Raw genomic sequence first — 22828 nt, forward strand, 5'->3', positions numbered from 1 at the left:
CTGAAAAGGGACATCAGTAGTGCTCATTTTAGTTATCCAGAATTGTCTAAAACCGGTTCTATAATTTACTGACAGCCTGATACTCTGGACCCAGAGACCACTGCTCACTTGCCTTTCTAGGACCAAAGAGCAATCAAAAAGAGCGAGAGCATCAGTTCTAAGCCCTTGAAAGGGTACCTGGGCAAGTCAATGATAACCCAACAACAAAGCTAAACTAAACTGAACTGGTGCATGCAGGTCCTCCACATATGTGATGCTTGTGGATATCTGGGGAACTGACAGGTGATCAGTTTGAAAAAGAGCATGGCTCCTCCACTTCACTGCCTAGATCAAACGAGGAAAAGGAACATGTGGAAGGCAGAAGAGATAAGAGGCACCCGCCACCCATTTCAAATCTGACCTTGGCCTTGGTGCCTCAGAGCTGCCCTTCTCCCTTAACTGCTTTGCATTTTGTTCACACTTCTGTTCTCCTCTGGGACTTAAGAAACTTCATGTGCAGTCTAAGCATGGATTTAAGAGTCTCATGGGGTGGGAGGTGGGGGTGGGGTGGGGGCAGTATGAGATCCAACTTGGCCAACAACTTCAAAGACCGGCCAATCCAGGTGACCCAGCCTCTCAGGCCCAGACCAAGCTCTTTGTTTTGGGTTAAGCTGGTGGCAGGGTCCCCCGGCTGTGGTGGGCCCACATTGTCGGCTTGTTGCTTCTTTCCCAAAAGAGGATCTTGTTACAAAGAGAAGCTGGAAATTTCTTTGCACACAAGCAGAGACATGGCGGCCCTGCAAAGGCCCCAGGGTAAGGATTAAAGAAAAACAAAATAGAAACCCTTCCATCTCTAATTAGGGTCTTCATTTGCCAAAGTGCCATTCCCCAGCAGGAGGATTTACATTCAGGCCGTTGCTTGGAGTTACTTGGAAAACCTCTCCCAGCAGGTTGGTTCCTCGGTTCGGGCTCCTCTGAGCCAACAGTTTCTGGTTACTTGGAGTAGAGCTGCCTGCATATTGTTTTAACTGGCCTGGCTTCTGCAGCCAGCTTAGCTGTGTGAACAATCTCCCATTCAGAACCCAAAGATAAAAGCACAGTTTAGTTGAGAAATCTTTTTTCTTTCTCTTTTTCTTTCTTTCTTTCTTTTTTTTTTTAAACTTGGGAATTATAGGTTTTGGAGCTAGCATTATTTCTCTCATACACAAGAGTGTTTTTCCCCCTCCGTCTTGGTTCTCCGCCAGCAAAGGCTGCATCCTGGAGTCCAGCCAGCCGCCAGCCCCCACTTCCTTGCCATTCACACCGTGGGGCTGGTGGCAGCTGGCCATGGAGGCGGACAGGAGATCCCCATTTGCAAGAGGTTCACCACAGAATAGTGTAGCCAGCTTGCTGGACCCCTGCGGCCAGCCTAGGGCACCTTCTGTGCAGTTCCTATCAATTCTCTATATCCACAACGGCACATCTTCTAACACACACATCAAGAGTCTGGCCCAGGCGCCTGGGTGGCGCAGTCGGTTGAGCGTCCGACTTCAGCCAGGTCACGATCTAGTGGTCCGTGAGTTCGAGCCCCGCGTCGGGCTCTGGGCTGATGGCTCAGAGCCTGGAGCCTGTTTCTGATTCTGTGTCTCCCTCTCTCTCTGCCCCTCCCCCGTTCATGCTCTGTCTCTCTCTGTCCCAAAAATAAATAAATGTTGAAAAAAAAAAAAAAAAAGAGTCTGGCCCAAGAAGCAAGATTTCTGTTCCCTTCTGGAATTCACAGGACAAGAGTAAATCATGAACCAAGGCTGAGTAGCAAGATATGTTTGTATCACCTTCTATGTGTAAAAAATGTTACATGATGATGAATTAAGGAGCAAGCACAAAAAAGAGAAGAGACACCAAAGGCACAGGCAACAAAAGAAGAAAAAACACAGAAAGTGGGTTTCCTCAAGATTAAAAACTTTTGCTTTAATTAAAAGATACTACCAGAGTGAAAGGGGACTCACAAAATAGGCGAAAATATCTGCAAATCATATAGCAAAAAAGGGATTAATATCTAGAATACATAAAGAACTCCTACAACTCAACAACAACAAAACAAACAACTGGATTAAAAAATGGGCAAAGGACCTGAATAGTTCTTCTCTGCAGAAGTTATACAAATAGCCAATGAGCACATGAAAATATGCTCAGCATCATCAGTCATTAGGAAAATGCAAATCAAACTTCAAGGAGAAACCACCTCATCCCCTTAAGATGGCGATTATTAAAAACAAAAGACTCAGACAACAATAAGTGCTGATAGGATGTGGAGAAACTGAAACCCTTGTATATTGCTGGTGGGAATGTAAAATGGTGCAACTCTTGTGGAAAATGGTGTGGTGATTCTTCAATGCATCAAGCATGGAATTACCATATGATCCAGCAATTCCAATTCTGGGTCTATATCCAAAAGAATTCAAGGTAGGGCCTTGAAGAGACATGTGGATACCTAAGTCCACCATCATAAAAGGTGGAAACCACTCAGATCTCCCTCGAAGAATGAAAGCAGAAACAAATGTGGTATATACATACAACGGACTATTATCCAAACATAAAAAGGAAATTCTGATACATGCTATAGCATGGGTGAATCTTGAAGACACTGTGCTAAGTGAAAAGCATACACAAGGACAAATACATGATTCCACTTAAAAAAATTTTTTTTAATGTTTATTTTTCACAGAGAGAGAGACAGAGTAGGAGCAGGGGAGGGGCAGAGAGAACAGGAGACACAGAATCTGAAGCAGGCTCCAGGCTCTGAGCTGTCAGCACAGAGACCGACATGGGGCCTGAACTCACGGACCGTGAGATCATGACCTGAGCTGAAGTTGGTCGCTTAACCAATTGAGCCACACAGGTGCCCCTTTATATGATTCCACTCCACTTAGATGAGATACCCACAGTAGTCAAATTCAGAGAGACAGAAAGGAGAACAGTGGGTGCCAGGGGCTGCAGGAGGAGGAATGGGGAGTTAGTGTGTGTAAGGGGGCAGTTTCAGGTGGAGAAGATAAAAAATTCAGGAGATGGATGGTGGTGATAGTTGCACAACAACATGAATATACTTAACGCCACAGAATTGTGCACTTAGAAATGGTTAAGGGGCGCCTGGGTAGCTCAGTTGGTTGGCCGTCCAACTTTGGCTCAGGTCATGATCTCATGGCTCGTGAGTTTGAGCCTGCTTCCGATTCTGTGTCTCCCTCTCTCTCTGCCCCTAACCCACTTGCATTCTGTCTCTGTCTCTCTCAAAAATAAATAAATATTAAAAAAAAATTTTTTTTTAAGAAATGGTTAAAATGGTAACTTTTCGTTATCTATACTGAATCATAATTTGGCGGGGGGCGGGTAGGATGCAGGATGAAAAGAATTAACACACAAAGGAAAATTAGAGTCCTGTTTATGTTTCATGTTGACTAGGCAAGTTCTACCAAGTACCAACTTTAGCTCATTCCTGTAAAAATTCTCTCAGATTTCACATTTTAATTTCTCTAACACACTAGGTTTTATCCCTCTCTTTCACTTAAATGGCCATCGAACAGCAAAATCTGGCAATATCACAGTAATGTCCAAACTGGTGATCTACTTCTAGATCTCAGTATGTCCTGTTCCCTCTGCTGGGAACATGCTCCCCTCCCCTCCACTGAACGCACCTATTCTGCACACCTCTTGAAAGACTCCCTGGAAATGCCTTCTCTGCCAAGGGGGTCTTCTGCCTGCTAAAACCATGAGGCCCGATCAAGCCACTCTTTCTGACTGGCCCTGGGATACACCATACGTTATTCCTGTTCCTGTTAGCCCTGCATTTGTGATTTCCTACCCATCCTTTCCTTACCCCAAACCCATCCGTTCTTGAAGGTTCTGTTTCATCTCTTCTTAGAAGCCTTCCCCACTAACGCCCTACTGGTCCAGAAAGAAATCTGGGAGAAAGTGATGTCTAAGCCAAGACCTGAGGGGAGTCCATCCCGGTTCTGTCCCCGTGATGGCCTTGCCGTGCCTAAAAGGGTGGGTGCAGCACTGTGGACACGCCACAGCTGCTTGCTGAACATGAAGGGACCAGGACAACCAGGGCAAAGAAGTGTTTAGGTATCTGTACTTCTGAAATAGCAGGTAAATTTAACATCCCCTACATACTCATACCTTAAATTACAAACCCTATAGCTCAACAACTGAATACACTTTCTTGGTTAACAAAAAAGATTGACCATCTAGATAATCACAGCCACAGAACTCAATTGGACAAACAACAGAACTCAGTTAGAGAATCAATTACAAGTGGTGAGAGGCATCCGACTTCTTAATCCTTCTAGTAAAGCTGCCAACAAGAATAGCCACTGGCGTAACTGATGAAAAACCAATAGCCTTCTTCCAAAGAACCACTAAATGCAAGTCCAGGGCCATCACCAAGGCACTCTTCACCCACATGGATCTTGATGGTACCCAGTCCATCCCATGCCCCTCCCCATTTAGTTTTGTCCAGAGGACACACAGAAAGAAAGGGGTACTCATTTTTTTTAGCCTTGAAGAGCCATGTTCAAGTTAGACAGGGTTCAGGTTAGACACTGGGGAGAAAAGAAAGACCTGAAACTCAAAAGGTTCAAGTGAATCCAGATCGTAAACCCTCTTTCCTAGTTTCTTCAAGACATGCGCCTGGCACCTAAAAGAGCCAAAGTAAATCATGCGACCATTAATTTCTGCATGTCAGGTCAGATAAAGAATCTGGAGGAGTTAGTTTAGAACATGGAATAAGAGAAGCCATCACTTCCAGGAAGAGCACTAGCTAACAGCAGACTCAGGATTCCACGACCAACGTGTGGCTGTGGGGCCCTAGCCAGTCTCTGAATAGTTCAGGGTCTTCAGCTCCCACTGGTAACAATACAATTTGGGGCATGGACTCTGCCCACCAAACCAGGACATGGTTGGGATGACATTTTTGAACACAGAGAAATTGTGCCATCCTCGTACGCCCTTCCTCGTCGTCTGAGCACACAAGTGGGAGAGGTACAATTTCAGATAGTTCTGTAAAAAGGAAAGAAACAGAGTTTTTGCAGATGGGGAAAATGAGCAAAAGAAAAAGAGGGCATATGACCAAAATATTACAAAAGGTGAAGATTGGTAGGAAACTGAGAGTTCGAGAAACATCCAGTTTCCCACCCATGCTCTCTGTGGTTCAGTAAGCCCAAGGCAGAACTGAACATCCTGAGCTCCAAGTGAGGGGGGCTGGCCTGGCGTCTAAAATATAAGCTCTTCAGAGAATATTCACCTTTGAATTCCTGCATCATCACGCAGCAGCACCCCAAGATCACGAAACCACTGATTCTTTCTCTCCAGTCACATGTGAGGAGCTTCATTCCTTTGCACCGTTCAACAAACAAGCAAAAACCAACTTCAAGCCCAGTGGGCCACTCCTCAGGCATCCGTGGCCCAGGAAACGGGGACACATACCCTCACCACCCAGGGCCAGGGTGAGGAAGCCAGTGCCACCTGCCCCGATTTTATTCTCTGCTGGCCCCAAAGACCTCAGTCTGGCGGAGAAAGTCCCACATGAAGTCCGGGTCCACTACCTGTCCCAATTCAAGTCTTCCTCTTTTTTCCCCCTCTCCCACCCCAAATGAGGCCACCTCTTCTCCTTTATAGGCTTTGCTCTTTTCTTTAATTTCAGAAAGGCTCCCAAACTCTTAGCAAACTATAATCTCCATATCCCATCAAAACCTGCAAGGGCACATGTGAGACTCACGGGCCATGGTGTGTGCACATCCACGCGCTCTGCTGAGGGGTATTTCTGTGAAGTAACACAGCGACGGTCGGCAGAGGCAAGGTTTTCCTCCTGGCAAGCAAGGGTCAGAGGCCTGGCTCCGAGAAGCCGCTTATTGTGTGGCCGCCCGGGGCAGGCAGCAGCGAGGGGAAAGGTTCCCTTTGAAGCACATGGCGCTAAGAGCTTCCCAGTGACCATGGAAACAGGCGCAGTGGGTTCCCAGCCTGAGAACCAGGGAGAGCAGCCGTGATTCAAACACAAAACACACACAGGGTCTGAAAAGCAGAGACAGGAGGGGGCAGGGTGAGGGGCAGGCAGCCCGGGCTGGCAGGAACTGAGCGGCTCCCTGGTAGGAAAATCTGGCCAATGAAGCTGAGCAGGTTCACGGGGTTTCCTTTTCATTCGGGGCTTTCTTCCCGCTCCCGTCATTGCCCCTCGGGTCCTATTCAGCACCTCATCAGATCAGTAGAGCCGGGCCTTTGGCTGGCCTGCTGGCGGCAGGGCCTGAAACCGGGCGGGAGGTGATCAAAGGAGCCGCCAGTGCAGCCGCCACCCTCCTCCCTCCTCCCTGCCCGCCTGCTCGCCCTCCTAGGATGAGGCCCTGCCAAGGTGATCCAGTGGAAGCCACTGGGGGAGGGCAAGGAAGAGAGGCAGCTTTTATGTCTGCCCTTCTGTTAGAAGAGACACAAAGCACAGCTTGAACAGAGACATGCCACTAGCAGGTCAGAGCTCCCTCCTTCTGGGATGTCTCTGTTCTTAAACCAGGCAACGGGGAAGCCACCCAGACTGGCAGGCTTGGGGTGCACTTGGATGCCCAGATCCTGAGCCCAAAAGACTAGCAGCCCTGAGACATGCTGCTTCTCGGCCCTCTTTTTACAACTGCCTGTCTCCCAGGCCTAGAGATGGATGAAGTTACACTGGAGCAGGTGTCCGAGATTCTGTGCCCCATTTCTTCAGGGTTCTAATTTTAAAGGGGTGAAAAAGGGGCACCTGGGTGGCTCAGTCAGTTAAGCATCTGACTCTTGGTTTTGGTTAGGGTCATGATCTCACAGTTTGTGAATCTGAGCCCCACATTGGGCTCAGTGGCTGCTGGTGCAGTCTGCTTGGGATTCTCTCTCTCTCCCTTTCTCTTTGCCCCTCCCCTGCTCGCTCGCTCGCTCGCTCTCTCTCTCTCTCTCTCTCTCTCTCAAAATAAATAAATAAACTTAAAAATAAAACAAAATAAAGTAAAATGGGAGAAAAAGCTATCTGGGAATTTTTCAGCCAGGAAGAGGAAGCAACATCATTAGGATCTGTGGAGGAGAACATCTCCCACTTACTGACAAATATCTTTACTCTCGGGTGGGCCTGGATCGAAGTCCAAGTGTCCTATCTGGCACAGGGTCAGCTGGGACCAGAGACAGAAGCGAGCCCACTTCTCGGCCGGGCCTTGCTGCCATCGCCCCGCAAAGGCAGCCTCCAGCCCTGACCAGTGTCTCTTGAGGAAGACAGTGTTTGGACAGGCCTGTAATTTGAGAAGCCCATTAGGTGCATTCTCCCTTTCTTACCTTTGTTGGGCTGCCAAAATATTTACTTGACTTCTTAACTCTAAATCTCTGAAACACACCTGCACTGCCTAAAACAGGCAATTTTCTTATTTTCTCTTATTCAGAGAAGAGAGCCCAACCTAAGCACTGACGACGAGCACACAGAGGGATGAAGAGGGTGGGGGCCTGGTAAGAGATGCAGCTTTAAATAATACAACCGCTTTTTTTTTTTAATTTTTTAATGTTTATTTCTTTTTGAGAGGGAAAGAGAGACAGAGGTGAGCGGGGGAGGGACAGAGAGAGGGGGAGGCACAGAATCCGAAGCAGGCTCCAGGCTCTGAGCTGTCAGCACAGAGCCCGATGCGGGGCTCAAACTCACAACTGTGAGATCGTGACCTGAGCCGAAGTCGGAAGCTTAACCGACTGAGCCACCCAGGCGCCCCTTACAACTGCTTCTTAAGAGATGAGTGTCACTGCATTTGTCTTTGGCGGGGAGTTGGGGGGGAGGGGAGGGTGGAGTCTGTGGGGCAGCCTGGACAGTTGAAAGCAATTCCACAGGTAATCCTTTTGCAAAACAAACTGATTCAATTTTGACCTTTAGGGAAGCGTCCCTTTCCATGCCAAGTAAAAATTCTGTGTGTTAGCCAGCTACACTTGTTTTTGTTTTGTTTTTTTTAATCGCAATCGTGATATAAGAGCCAACAACACAGTAATATCAGCAGAAGGACTGAAGGCTGCATGACAGGAAACATGTCGTGCTCAAACAATGAAGAGTATTTGCAGGGCGTTCCATGAATTTCAGATGATGTAAATGACCCAGAATGACTATAAATTTTTTTGGTCTCTTCTTGGTGCTTCTGGCATCACAAAAAAGAACTTGGGTAACTAGTCTCAGTTCCAGTAAGTATGAAGCCGCTGCACAAGCGTCTCCCCTTGCCTCGTGCGCCTATCAGCTTCCATCCTGCCAGGCACTCTCTGAAGCACGCACTTGCCAAGGCTGAGTGGCCTGAAGTCAGACCTTCCAGACAGGCTGTGCTTTATGGGTAGAACTCAACAGAAGGTTCCCTGCACTGCCTGTTGGTGCTGTTTTTAGGAGTAGAGAATCCTGGTCAGTGACCCCCAAAGGCACCTACACCTCCTTCTGAGAACAAGAGCCTAGCCAGGAGAGGAATTATTTTCAGTCTGGTGCTCCTCAGCAGACATTTGAGAGGAAAACTATTTTGGAAACATTTGCTAGATACTGAATATTCTAAAACGGGACTTCTGAGCTGTTATCTTTTCAAAGGCACAGCAGGGGTGGGAGTCTTACTGACAGCTGTCACTCGCCTACATCCTTTCCGTAGATTTCAAAAATGGCACCTCTCTTACTTTTGTTTTGACAGACTGTCTTGTCTTCCCTACTTAGGCCTGCCAGAATATAATCTTAAAGCCATAAGGAACTGGGTACCTAAGGCTGGTCTGCAGGAACATCCCCATTCATGGGTACTTGTTGTGATTCCAGGAAGGGGCAGGCCAGTGTCTTCCAGAACCATCATTAGCTACAAAAATGGAGGACGCTGGGCAGTAGCTCTGTGGTCTTTCCATATTTTCAACCCAGCCATTCAGCTATTAAGCTGGAACTGAAGTTCTGATCGCCGACATGCCTAGCGACCCACCATCCTGCTGCTGCCATAGGGTATGTGGAGACTGTTGTGGCTTAGATGTCCCAGGTAAAATCAAAGTGTCTGGGAAAGCAGGACCAGCAACAGAGAGAGACCAATGCTTCCTGGCCTTCTGCTAACTTTAAGCTTCAGGAGGGAAAGAGAGAATAAATTCTTTATGACAAATCCCAGAAGGCCCTTAAGTATATGACCATGTAAAATACCACAGTAAGGACAACTATGAAGTGAAACAATGAGCCTTCCTTCCAACGGTTTCTTAGATAGGATACTAAAAGCATAAGCAACCAAAAACAAAAAAAAAACAAAAAACAAAAACAAAAACAAAAACCAAACAGATCAGCTGGGCTTTGTGAAAACTCTTGCACAGCAAAGGCCACCTTCAAGAAAGTAAAAAGAAAACCCACAGAATGGGAGAAAATATTTAGAAACCATATATCTGATAAGGGATGTGTATCTAGGATACATAGTGAACTCTCACAACTCAATAATAGATAAATTACCCATTTTTAAACAATGGGCAAAGGATCTGGATAGACACTTCTCCAAAGAAGATAAACAAACTCAATAAGCACGTGAAAAGATGCTCAACATCGTTCACCATCAGGGAAATGCGAATCAAGACCGCAATGAGATACTGCTTCATACCCACTAGGACGACTGTAATCAAAAAGACAGATAATAACAAGTCCTGGCTAGGCTGTGGAGAAATCACACACTGCTGGTACTAATGCAGAATGTGTGGCCACTTTGGGAAACGGTCTATGGCAGTTCCTCAAAAAGTTAAACATAGAGTTACCACATGACCCAGCAATTCCACTCTGAGTTATTTACCCGAAAGAAATGAAGACCTAAGTCTACATAAACTCTGGTACACAAATGGTCACAAAAGTATTATTCTTAATGACCAAAGAGTTAGAACAATCTAAATGTCTATTCACCGATAAAGACACCAAAGACCACATATTGTGTGATTCCACTGATGGGAAATGTCCAGAAGGAAAGGGAGATGACTGCAAAAGGATAAGGGGTTTCTTTAGGGGACGATGAAAACATTGATAAGGGACTTGGATCTGTAGTATATAAAGAACATGAAAATACAAAAATTGATAGTAATGGTCGCACAATTCCATGAATATACTAAAAACTGTACACTTAAAAAAACGATTAACCTTCATGTGAGAACAATCTCATCAGTCGTTTCTCTTCTGTTTCTGTACAAAATCCATCTAAATGCATATTTCCAGAACGGAAATGGGTAGGGAAGTTTGGTGGTGAGACAATCTTGGGCAATTTGAAGTTGAAATAGGTTTTGTAGTTGGTATTAACCATAGTACACATTTGCCAATAAAAAATAATGTGCAGGGGCGCCTGGGTGGCTCAGTGGGTTAGGCATTCGGGTCTGGATTTTGGCTCAGGTCATGATCTCAAGGTCGTGAGATCGAGCCCCAGTTGGTTCTGCATTGGGTGTGGAGCCTGCTTCGGAGTCTCAGTCTCTCTCTCTCTCTCTCTCTCTCTCTCTCTCTCTCTCTCTCTCCTCTCCGCCTCTCCCTCCCTCCCTCCCTACTTGTGTGCATGCTTTCTCCCCCCACCCCTCATAAATAAATAAATAAATAAATAAATAAATAAATAAATAAAATAAACAGCATGGTACTGGCCCAAAATGGGATAAAGAATTTATTTGACAGTAGATAATGCAGGATATGACCCTACTATAGAATTCAGGAGAACAGAGTATATTACTCTTTTCAAGGAGGAAGATAAATAAAATGAAGGAAATAACTTAAAAGGTGTTGTTAGAACTTTGAGAGAGAGAGAGACTCTACTTAGCCACTCCCTGATATTACACATCAAAATAAATTTTGAGTCGTTTAAAGATGTGATACATTAAAAGGAAAACAGCAATCACAGAAAAAATAGAAAAGGCAAAAATGACTCTAAGTTTGCAAGAGAGGGAACAGAATAATTAAGTTTAGAAGCAAGAGAAGAAATCAGGAAGGAATCACAATCATGTAAAAATTTTAAACTCTTGCATGCCAAGAAAGCTAAATAAATAGAGATAAGTAAATTAAAGGGCCATTTTAAAAATACTCCAAATGACAAGCAATGAATGCATCACTATTAAAAAAAAAAAAAACTACATTAAGATCCATTCTTATAAAAGAGCAAAGGACTGGAATAGAAAACTCACAAGGGAGGAAAGTTAATTAGCAGATGGAAAAATGCTTAGAGTTTAATATTTGCCAATAATCAAGGACATGCAAACAAAAACAATGAAGTACTATGTTTACTGTTTGAATTACTAAAAAAAGATGCGTTCATGATAAAACTTGCATTGTTTATGTGAAAAATGATTCACTTTTTTTTTTTTTTTTGGCAGGGTAAACTGAGGAACTTTCCTGGAAAGCAATTTGTAACTGTTTGCATCAAGAGTCATAAAAAATGTTCACATCCTTTGATCTGTAATCTCCTCTTGGAATATTACCATAAGGGAATAATTCAAAAAGAAGGAAAAAAAAGAAGCCCATCCTACATAAAGATAGGTTTCAGTTTGGTTTATTTATAAGGATTAAAGATAAAACAGAAGTGATTTAATTCTTGAACCCTAGGGTAAATGGTCAACTAAATCATGATATAGGCTATTGTCACAGGAAGCAGCCATTAAAATTACAGGTTATGAAAATAATAGCAAATTGGTAAAATCATTAGTATATGTTATTAAGTTTGAAAAGGCAGAATAGATGTGTATACTTTCACAATAATTACATTAGAAATCTGGCTCAGAGGAGACTGGAAGGGAAAAAATTAAAACTGACAAGTAACCTGTATTAAAGGAGACAAAGATGTTTTTTTTCCCCTTCTATTTTCAAATTCCCCACAATTAATTGTTTCACGCAACAAACATCTACTGAGTGCCTACTATAATGTGCTAGGCACTGTTCTTGGCACTGGGAATATAAGAATGGTAGTAAAAATTATTATATGGTTTACACTAAAAAAAAAAAAGACAAAAGGACCAGAAAATTCTGTTATAGTTACAAAATTCTGTTATAGTTACAAAAACAGTTACAAAAAAATTTTTATAGTTAAAAAAAAAATTAATGCTATAATTTTGGGTATACTTTTAAAATTAGGGGTTATAAAAACTAAGATTCTATCAGTTGAAACTCTGAAAAAAGGAAAAACATTAAGAAAATAACTCACTTTTAAAAACCAACCTACTGTGTTTACAAAGAGCTGAAAAAGAAAGCTTCTAGTTAAGGACTTTAAAATTGGGTTTCTAAAAATCAAGCCAAGGTAACAGAAGTTCCTTGCATGCTTCACATTCTTTTCTCTGAGGTTCATTTAAAAGTTGATACATTTGTGAAAATCCATCAGCATTACGTTAATGTGTAATAGTGAAAGTCAAGTGCCTTTATACATCCCGAGAAATAGCCCAGGTTCTTCAGATTAACTAGAATTTTATTTTACCCAGCAGTGCTTAGGACAACTGGAATGTGTTGAAACTCATTATTTTTATAACAAAAATGATGCAGAATTTAAAGTATTTCAGTATCCCAAAGGAATTGTTTAGACTGTCTCAAACTTAGAACACAAAAAGCATTAGTCAGAACACACAACCCCATGTCGGATTTGGAAAACAAGATCACCAAAACAGAAATGGTACCTTTCATCAAATAAAATATGGTGCTTTTGGGAAAGAAAACAAACACAAAAGACACATTAAGGAAAAGAAATTGCATTTGTCTGCAGACGAAACCGGTCTTGTGATCAAGATTAGCAGCCGGGATCTTGCCAACATCCCCATTCCTCTGTACCCAGTGGGGGATCTCTGCCCAGGTTGGGGTGTGGTACTCTCCTGCACAGGTGCAACTGAAGCGCACTAAAATGTGCAATGGCCTGGGTGGCTCAGTCGGTTAAGCATCTGATTCTCGATTTGGGCTCAGGTCAAGATCTCAGAGTCTGTGGGTTCAAGCCCCACATCAGGCTCTGTGCTGACAGAAAGGAGCCTACTTGGGATCTTCTGTCTCCCTCTCTCTGTCCCTCCCCTGCTCGTGCTCTCTCTTTCTCTCATAAAATAAATAAACCTTTAAAAATAAAATAAAACGTGCAATGGTCAAACTTGGTGGGTAGGCTTGCCAGGGGCTTGGTAGACAGTAAATCAATTACATGCAGCCACTATCAAGATAACCCCCAAAATGCGAAATGCCCGTGGACATGGCCAGAAACACATGCAAGTGACTGACAGCCCACTGCTGCTTATTTGGGTTAATTCACACACATGGCCAGGCATGGGCAAGGCCCCTCAGAGGAAAGAGAGCAGAGAGCAGATGGGATTTGGGGGCTTACCCCCAGGTGTAAGAGATTCAGGTCACCAGACTTGGGACTGGTATTATACATATTATAATGACTTACTATGTTAGGTTCTAACTTTTTATACTTCAAAATGGCCTCTCAAAAGAAGACAAGGACATTAGCTATTTTTGATGGGCTTTTCCACTGGCCTGCAACACCATCCCTACTTTCCTGGGGCAGCCTCATTTGTGACCCTTGTTCAGCTGAGAGCCTGGTTCAACTCGGGGGGACAATGGCCAGCAGGAGTGTCCATGAGCCAGGCTTCCCCCAGTCTGGGGAGATGGCTGGCAGCCTGTGCTTCTTGGGCTGGGAGACAGATTATTTGTTCTATTCACCCACTGTATCTTCAAAACTCCCTTAAGCCTCTCAGTGGATTTCAAATAATGGTTTTGATTAGCTTTTTATAGCTGAAAATGTCTCAGATCAACTTTAAAAAAAAAAAAAAAGGTATTGTGCTTAATATAGCATTTTAACTAAGAAGTTCCTGGAAGATTTAGGTAAAGAAGAAAAGCATCAAATTAAAAGTTTGTGACTTTCACATCAGACATGTGACCTTAGAAGAAAAGTGGTATTCCCTGAGTCTTTCCTTTTTCCATTCATATCATGCCAATCTTTTCCTCCTGATCTGATTTCTTTTACTAAGTTCCTTTCCTGCTTTCCTTTTTAACCAAATATGGGAGGTATTTACCCAAGCATTCCCTAAAATAAATCTGAAGAGCCTTCCAAACTTCCTCTCCAACAACAAACCCACCTCAGCTCACCTTAGAAAAAGCGCTTTCATCCGCTTGGTAGGGCAAGTTTAGAGAAGGAAGGAAACTGATATTTGTGGAGAATGAACACATTCCAAAAACTCGGCATACATTATATTTTTTAATCATCACAACTATCTTGCCAGAGGGGGGATATGGAGAAATGGAGGCAAAGACAGATTAACTGGCCCAAAGCTAGTTCCAGCTACTACCGGAGTGGAAGAATTACCGTTTGCACCTAGTGCGTAGGGCTTCAAGATCTGGGCTCTCTCTATTCTTCCCTCGGAAACACGAACATGCTGGAACACTGCACCCACGCCTCACCAGGACCCATCACAAAAAGGCTACCGTGAACCTGTCATTATACTGGAGGGCAGCGGGGCAAGGAAGGGAATGAGGGAGGAGGAAGTGGAATTTAAGGTCTTCTTAGGGAGATAAAACTTGCCCATTATGATAGCACAGGGTGTCTCATCTGGGATACTAGTGACAAGTGAGGCCAGATGATTCTTTGTCGGGTGTGGGGGGGGTGCCGACCTGTGCACTGCAGGCTGCTGAGCAGCATCCTTGGCTTCTACCCACTGTGTGTCAGTAGCACCCCAACCCCTACCCCCAATCCCTTGTGGGTGCTTTTGTCAGAAGACCAAAAATGTCCCAGGGCTTTGCCAAATGTCCCCAGGGCTGGGAGGGAGGCCACACCTCCAGTTGAGAACCACTGTGGTAAGAGGACTCAGAAGACATGCCCTGAGAAGGTCTGACTCAGGTAAGTGTCCTGAAGCACAGGGTGCTCCCAGGGATATGCCCACAACGCGCCGTCGCCATAGTGCCCCACGCGCTTCCCTGACACCAATGCCTGTGATGGGGACCTGCTGCCTCTGACACCCCGCTGACCCTGCCGCCTTCTCCCCTTTCCCGCAGCAAGTCAGACCCAGGATTTCAGTGCCACCATTCCACTGGAGACGGAAATCTCATACTCAAGAGTGCTAAGCTGGACTTGGCCTAAGGGCCAGGGCACTCAGGCACCCACCTGAGGACATGCACATCTGTGACCAAACACCCAAAGGAGAAGGGCATGCTGAAGGACAAGCCCCCTCACCCTCCAGCCTACAGGCTCTTCAATAGCTCTGCAGTCAGACCCAACTTCCCACACGGTTTTGCCTTAAGCAAAGGCCTATCTAGTTAAGCCCTGTCATTGAAGGCTAAGGCTGAAGGTTCTATTCCAATGCAAGCCTCAAAGATATTGAGATCTTTTTTACTTGATGACTTTCCATTGGAATTCGTTTTTCAGTTACTTGTTATTAAATATGGGAAATAGCAACCCATTAGTGTTACTCAAATTACTTAAAGTCTAGAACCAACACTCTTGACTCCAAGACTGCAGAAGAGAATCATCTCCTGACAACACATTCACCTCTAGTTCCTGCACTGTTCTCTAGTTTCTGCTCATCTCGGCTAACTTTCTAATAGGGTGTTTCCCTCAGCCAAGCTCTAGGAGATTATCTTAGAGTGGGGACCTCATGCTAGCTCAGTGCACTCAAATCTCGGGTCTCCTTTCACATTCTCGAAAATGAATCCCAAAGAACTTGTGTTTCTGTGGGTGACATCTATTGATATTGACCATATTAGGAATTAAAACTGAGAAACACTTTTTTTTAATGTTTTTACTTATTTTTGAGAGAGCACCAGTGGGGGGAGGGGAGAGAAAGGCAGACACAGGCTCTGATGCAGGCTCCATGCTGACAGCAGGGAGCTGGATGCGGGGCTCAAACTATGAACCAACCGGGAGATCATGACCTGAGCCCAAGTCAGATTCTTAATCGACTGAACCACCCAGGTGCCCTTATTTATTTATTTTTAAGTAAACTCTACACCCAACGTGGGATTCAAACTCAGCACCCTGAGATCAAGAGTTGCATGCTCTACAGACTGCCAGCCAGACACTCTAAAACTGAGAAACCCTTAAAACACAGAAAATATGAGCACATATCCCATTAGCTGACAGAACAATGAAGTCATCACACAAAATGATGCCTCTGGAGAACCCTACCATATGCTTGTGAGGGAATGAGTGATTCGGCAAGTGACATCTTAGCATTATTATGAAACAGCTCTGGTCTTGTGGGACCACCTGTGGGAAGCCCTAAGGGTACCCTGACCTCATGGTGCGAACTGGTGGGCTAAATTACCACCTACACTATGATGTTACCAGCTTTGACTTTTACCAGAGATCCCAGAGAGACAATGCCCAGGAAAGACAAGCCCTAGTTCAGAGAGGCTTGGCCAAACAAAACCCATTCATCATCATGAATTCTCTATTTTAGGAGTCGCTCTTTGAAAGAGAAGTAAGAGGGGCACCTGGGTGGCTCAGTCGGTTAAGTGTCTGACTCCTGATTTTGACTCAGGTCATGATCTCATGATTGTGAAATCGAGCCCCATGTAGGGCTCTGTGCTGAGCGTGGAGCCTGCTTGAGGTTCTCCCATCTTCCTCAGCCCCTCCCCTACTTGTGCTCTCTTTCTCAAAAATAAATGTAAATTAAAAAAAAAAAGCAAGAAGGATAAGTAAGAATTTTTCCTGGGCAGAGCCCCATGTACGAAGAAGGATTTGGTCTCTGTCCTCAATTGCTCCTGCATCCTCTATAACAGGCCTTACGTGATGCACGGTTTGCTTTTCCCCCAGGACCCAGCAGAAGCGGTCATCAGCCATGGTGGGACTATGCTCCATCACTTCAGGGATATAATGCTTCCTTTTTCTATACACACTGCCAACAGACTGGGGAAATGTGAAGGCAAACACGAAGTGTCCTCAGCAATGTCACTGGCTTGAACCTCACCAAAGCATTTGTGAGAACTGATGTCTGGGCACCACCCTGATCCTTCCGCCTCCAACCAGCCTGGGGAATAAAGACTAAACTCCTTAACCTGAAAGCCTATTCCTTCCCCAGCAACTTTCAATGCCCCTTGAAGAACTTCTTTGCTTCCTTTCTTTCTGCCCTGTTCTTGGAGGTTGTTCCCCCATCTCTCCCTGTCTCACACAGCCCCTCTCTCTAAAACCCATCTGCCACTTCCAGCCCCATAGACTCGCTCCTCCTCATCATTACTATCTATACCAGGGATTGGCTGTCAGCTCAGGGCAAGAAGAATGAACTCTTCATGGTACACATGGACCAGAGAAGTCCCTTCCAACTGGTGCTTCTCTGAATGACTCAGGATAAATTGAGGACATCACCTACCAGCTTACGATCCCATACATGACTTGGCGACTACAGGAGGCTGCTTAGGGACGGTAGCCTAGCACTGTCCCCCACCAGCTGTCTTCTGGAGAACACTTCATCCTCTAACCCCCCACACATGGCTGGGCAGGAAGCTAAGTTCTGTGTGTTCCCAGCCCCAGATCACATCCGACCAGACTAAAAGTGACCACCTGGTCCACAATGGGCTGACAAATCTTTTCTAGAATCCTGTAGGCTTGAAAACAAGAAAGTGTCAGACACAGGGATATTGGGGGGCTATGTCTCCTACCAAGCAGGTGGAGAGAGGGAGGGAGAGAGAGGGAGAGAGAGGGAGGGAGGGAGGAAGGGAGAGAGAGGGAGAGGGAGAGAGAGAGGGAGAGAGAGGGAGAGGGAGGGAGGGAGGGAGGAACGGAGGGAGGGAGAGAGAGGGAGAGAGGGGGAGAGAGAGAGAGAGAGAGAGAGAGAGAGAGAGAGAGAGAGAGGAATAAAAGCAGATATATACAGAAGACCTGGGGAGGGGCCACTGGCACTGAGCCCAGAGTCAGCTATTCTAGAAGAGCAGCAGCCACCCAGGAGCCTCAAGAGCAAATCCCCTTTTGGCTAAACACAGCTCAAGCTGGGTCTCTGTTAAGTGGAACCAACAGTCCTAACTAAGCCAGTGACTCCTGAAAAGCATCGATTTTTAGCTACAAATTGGTGAAGACAAAAGGGGGCAAAGGGGAGAAACTAACATAGGTGAGGCAGCAGAACAGTCTTTATCTCAGATCTCAGGTCAGCGACTTGGGAGCTGTTTGCTCTTACGTTATGCAGAGAATGTCTCGGGGACTTGATTTCCTCATGGTAAAACGGGAATCTGGACACGATCTCAGAGCCAGTCTGAAAACGAAAGATGCTGCAGAGAAAGCTCCTACCTAGCGCTGAGCCAGCACCTAACACATGATGGCTGCTTTTATGTTCTCCTCAGGCACGAGCCCCAAGCATAAGGGCCCCAGAACTGAAGTGACCTCTCTGAGGTGGCTCTGCTAGAGCTAGGTCTCTTTGACCCGGAACTCCCTGCCTTTCTTGTCTCAATTCATAATTTCCTCACGCTGTCCTCCTAAGTACCAGAAAGAGCTGGTCCATGCCTGTTGACTGTCCTGTCTTTCAAAACCCTCCGTAAGAGTCCAGTGCAAGGTGGGATGAGGGGGAGAGAGGTTCATTCTGTCTCCATTTATGGAATCTGGGCCAGGCGGGCTTTGTTAGAAACTCCAACACATCCTCTGTGTTCCTGCCATGAGACCCTCAGTTACGTGGATGGATCATAGGAACTGAAGCTGGTAAAGTCAACCTTCAAAATTCTTGCCAGTCCCAGAAGATGTTTAATAAACACTGTTTGAACTGAAGGCTTAAAATGCCCAGGAGATGAGCATAGATTCCTGTACTGTGGGGACGGCTGAAGACCCTTACTTTTAGTAGTAAGTTGCTCAGAAATGTCAATTTTATTCTATTTTAAAAACCGAGTCTGCCCTTCAGTGCTGCAAAGAGAACCTCCCTGAACTAGAATCTCAAGGAAGAGATTTTAAATGACACAGAAGCTCAAAATATTAGAAGAGTAAGGAGCCCATAACAGCCTCTTAACACAAAGTGAAAGAGAAAGGCCCAGAAAGCCTAGAGATTTGTTCTGGGTCTGGTGTGATGCAGGGCCTGGCCTGGTGCCCCGGCTGGCTACATCCTTGTGGGGGGCTCCCTCTCACCCCAACTCTACCTCCCTAGCTGATCCCACTGTCTGCCCTGCCTCCTGCAGAACTGAAAAGATTATAAGGAGAAGATCATAAATCATTTTTCTCTCATGAGTTTATAGTGTTCCCTTCTGAGGAGTTCAAAAGCATTCAGTAATAAACCAAGGTGATGAGTTTATGTCTTTTGCTTTTAAAACGAAACTTTATTTGAACTCCTGGAGAGGCATTTACAGGTTTTTAATTTAGGACATTCCTCTCTTGTTTCAACATTTCACCCTATGGCATTTTCTGTGGGCGGGTAGGTGATGAGGGTAAGGGCTGAGGGAGGGAGAGGGGTCTGTGTCTGGCCCTCCCCTGTTCTCCCACAGGCTCTTCCGAGTGCCTGACACAGTCCTCCCTTCTATGGTTTTCAGCAAGTCTCAACATCTATATGGAGGAGTCCCTCCTCCCACCCCCATGTTGACTTGGCTGTAATCTCTTCCTTTTGTGCTTCTCTCCACTGCCCACCGCCTTCTTGCCATAGCCACTGAGCAAAGAAATGAGAGAAAAGCATGCTATCTGCAGGAGACAGGGCTGCCCATGAGGATCACTGTGCTTTTCTTTATCCTAGTCCCTTGCTACTGCCCTTGGGGATTTAAAAAAAAAAAAAAAAAAAAAAAAAAGGGCACAGTTAGCAAAGATAATAAAAGGGAATTTGAGAACAACTACACTTTAAAATGAGAAATGAAGGGGCACCTGGGTGGCTCAGTCAGTTAAGTGTCCGACCTTGGTTCAGGTCATGATCTCGCCATTCCCCAGTTTGAGCCCCGCGCTGGCCTCTGTGCTGACAGCTTGGAGCCTGGAGCCTGCTTCGAATTCCGTGTCTCGTTCTCTGTCTCTGCCCCTCTCCTGCTTGCACTCTGTGTCTATCTCTCAAAAATAAACATTTAAAAAATAAATAAAATAAAATAAAATAAAATAAAATAAAATAAAATAAAATAAGAAATGAAAAGGGGAGCCTGGGTAGCTCAGTCGGTTAAGTGTCCGACTTCAGCTCAGGTCATGATCTCACAGTTTGTGAGTTCGAGCTTCATGTCGGGCTCTGTGCTGACAGCTCGGAGCCTAGAGCCTGCTTCAGATTCTGTGTCTCCTTCTCTCTCTGTCCCCGCCCTGCTCGTGTTCTCCCTCCCTCTCAAAAAAAACCAAACAGTAAAAAAATTTTTTTAAATGAGAAGTGAAAAGAGAGAGGAAGGAAGGAAGGTAGAAAGAAAAAAAAAAAGGAGGGAAAGAGAGAGAGAAAGAGAGAGAGATGAATGAGTCATCACACCTCCTTACAGACCCAGGCTCTAAACAAATGCGAAACTGTCTTGCTTTGTCTGGCCCAAGCGTTTTTGCTAATGATTTTATTCAGGTGCTAAGTCAAATTTCGGGAACTAACCACGTGTAAATACTGCCTGGCCACCACACAGCCTTTCCAACCAGAGACGTGGCGGGGGAAGGGAGGGCTGTTGCTTGCAAGCAGGTAGAACCACACACTTAGCTTCGGGGCCCCGGCATTCAATAAATATTTGGTGAATGAATAAACCCGAGAAGTACTTAATGATTCAATATATGTCTAGGGTTTTTATTCCCCCTGGCTTCACAGGCCAGCAGGCCAAACCATACAAACCTCTTCAAGTAAAACCACTACATGGTTGTTCTAGGTGGAGAAGGTAACAAGCGGGTTCTCCAAGTGACTTCAACAGCACCGAGCCATCGAAGAACAATGGGGTGTCCCTGGGAGCACTGTTCCAACCCACTTGTAGACACAACAGATGCAAAGGCAGAGCTCCACTGGGCTGGAGCAAAACAAATTAAGTCAAGCTGCTGGGCCCTGCATAGCAGCAGCTTAAGTGTAGGAGAAAATATTATAGGAGAAGTGTTCTGCCCACAAGGAAAGCAGTGTTCCTAACCTTTGGATGTAGCTGGCATTTCTCCTAGGAAAACACTACAGTATTCTCAAAGGGGTCGCGGCTCTCCTAGCATCATTAAGCAGCTCTGGCCGACTATTTAAACGATGAAGTATCAGGACCTGGGTCACCTAAAACACCTTGATTTGACTTCATGAACTGTAAACCAGACAGGTAATAATTCCTGGGTTGTTCCCCCCGCCCCCTCCCACCCTTATAAAAGGGCAGGAGAACTTGACAAGTGCTCAAGAAGCTATTCAGAAGACAAGAGGGGCATGAAAATCCTAGCTTAGACCCATAATGGTCTCCTGGACCAAAAGCCTTTCATGAGACACTGCCGGGGGCATCTTGGAGTCTGGAAAAGGCTCCCCCTAAAATACCCTGCATCAAAACCATCTTTCTTCTCCTGCCTGGATCATCAAGAGGTCAGGAATCAGGACGTTTTTTTCCCCTGCCCCCCAGCTGTCTCCCCATGGTACCTAAACAGCACCTTCTGAGATTATAAAAAAATATTCAGGCAGTAACACTATCCTTAGGAGATACCGCCTTTCCTCTAACTAGAATTCTAATAACTTTCTTCAAACCTTTCCCTTTAACAAAATGATCCACTTTAAAACAGATGGCCATCTGTCATATTTTAAGATCATTGATGGATAGTTTTCCCACAATAAATTTCTTTCTATCTTCACACTGCAGCCGGAGATAAAGCTGACCTTCTTGGCTAACGAGTCTCTCATTTCGTGCTTCTAAATGGGATGGCAGCAACCAATGGCAGCAAAAATGTTTTGAAAGCTTACTCTGCTGGTCGTTTGTATCTCATCTCTCCTCCTAACCATCCTCTGAGGTAAGTTCTAATATAGGACCATAATTGCCGTCTGCCATTCTGAAACCAAAAAAGCTCTAAAAACCCAGGAGTTTTTCCAGAACTTACTTGGCAGCAAAACTTAATGAACCTGAACTCATTTAGAGGCAAAGTTGCCCTGAACTAACACGAGATTTTAGTTATCCCGCTTAATGTGAATATCCATACAGGTTGCTACACAAATATGGAGGTGTTTAATGATGAAGGAGTGCCCCAGATCTCCTGGGGGTTACTTAATATAAAGTATGTACAGCCTTAACACCTTTCTAAATTCCCCAAATCTCAGAGTTCTGACACCTCTGTCCCCAAGGGTATAAGGTAGTGTGAATATTATGAAACCATTACACAGATAAGAAGCTGAGACTCCTGGAGGGGAAGTGACTTGCCTAAAGTCACAGAGTGGACAAGAGGTGGAGCCGACTCTGAGGCTGGCAGGCTCTGTCACAGTCCAAGCTTGGAAGCACCACGGTGGGCTGCCACAGGACATGTCTTAGTCCTTATCCCCAAACGGGTCAGCTGGGAGAGACGGCTGTGCTGGGACGGCTCTTCTCTGTAACCACCTATGTGAGGAACTGATGAAATGGGAGAGCAGAGAACACCAGTCGGAATCAGAGAGATTCAAAGGGCCTGGCGCTTACCTTGCCCAGGACAGTGAGGCATGGTTTTGGGTCCAGTTCTGGCTGTTCCAGCTTCACTACTCCTACCCAGCCATATTCATACAAGTCCTCTTCGTCATTGTTATTACATAGGCCCAGGGGGTGCATCTAGAAAGCAAAATAGAAAGAAAGCTTCAATATACAGGCCACAGACATGCTTGACTCACACTGTAAATGTCTTCGACTCAACAGTCAAAAGTAACCTCAACTCTTAACTGGGGGGTGGAGAAGGGTGTTGATTTTATGGATGATTTCTCACTGCTGGTTTTGTTTTTGTTTTAAGTTTATGTATTTATTTAAGAAATCTTTACACCCAATGTGGGGCACGAACCCATGACCCCCAAATCACAAGTCACATGTTCCTTGGACTGAGCCAGCCAGGCTCCCCGCTTTCTCACT

At 45.2% G+C, this 22828-nt stretch overlaps 1 protein-coding gene across 1 annotated transcript in view; it reads right to left on the bottom strand.

Moving 5' to 3' along the window:
* ZNRF3 (zinc and ring finger 3) overlaps positions 1 to 22828 on the bottom strand; it is a 158222-nt gene that overhangs the window by 38850 nt on the left and 96544 nt on the right. Inside the window, 1 exon segment of the mRNA XM_043558025.1 lies at positions 22412 to 22537. Coding sequence (XP_043413960.1) covers positions 22412 to 22537 — 126 coding nt within the window.

This window comes from Prionailurus bengalensis, chromosome D3, assembly GCF_016509475.1.
Source record: "Prionailurus bengalensis isolate Pbe53 chromosome D3, Fcat_Pben_1.1_paternal_pri, whole genome shotgun sequence".
Classification (NCBI taxonomy): domain Eukaryota; kingdom Metazoa; phylum Chordata; class Mammalia; order Carnivora; family Felidae; genus Prionailurus; species Prionailurus bengalensis.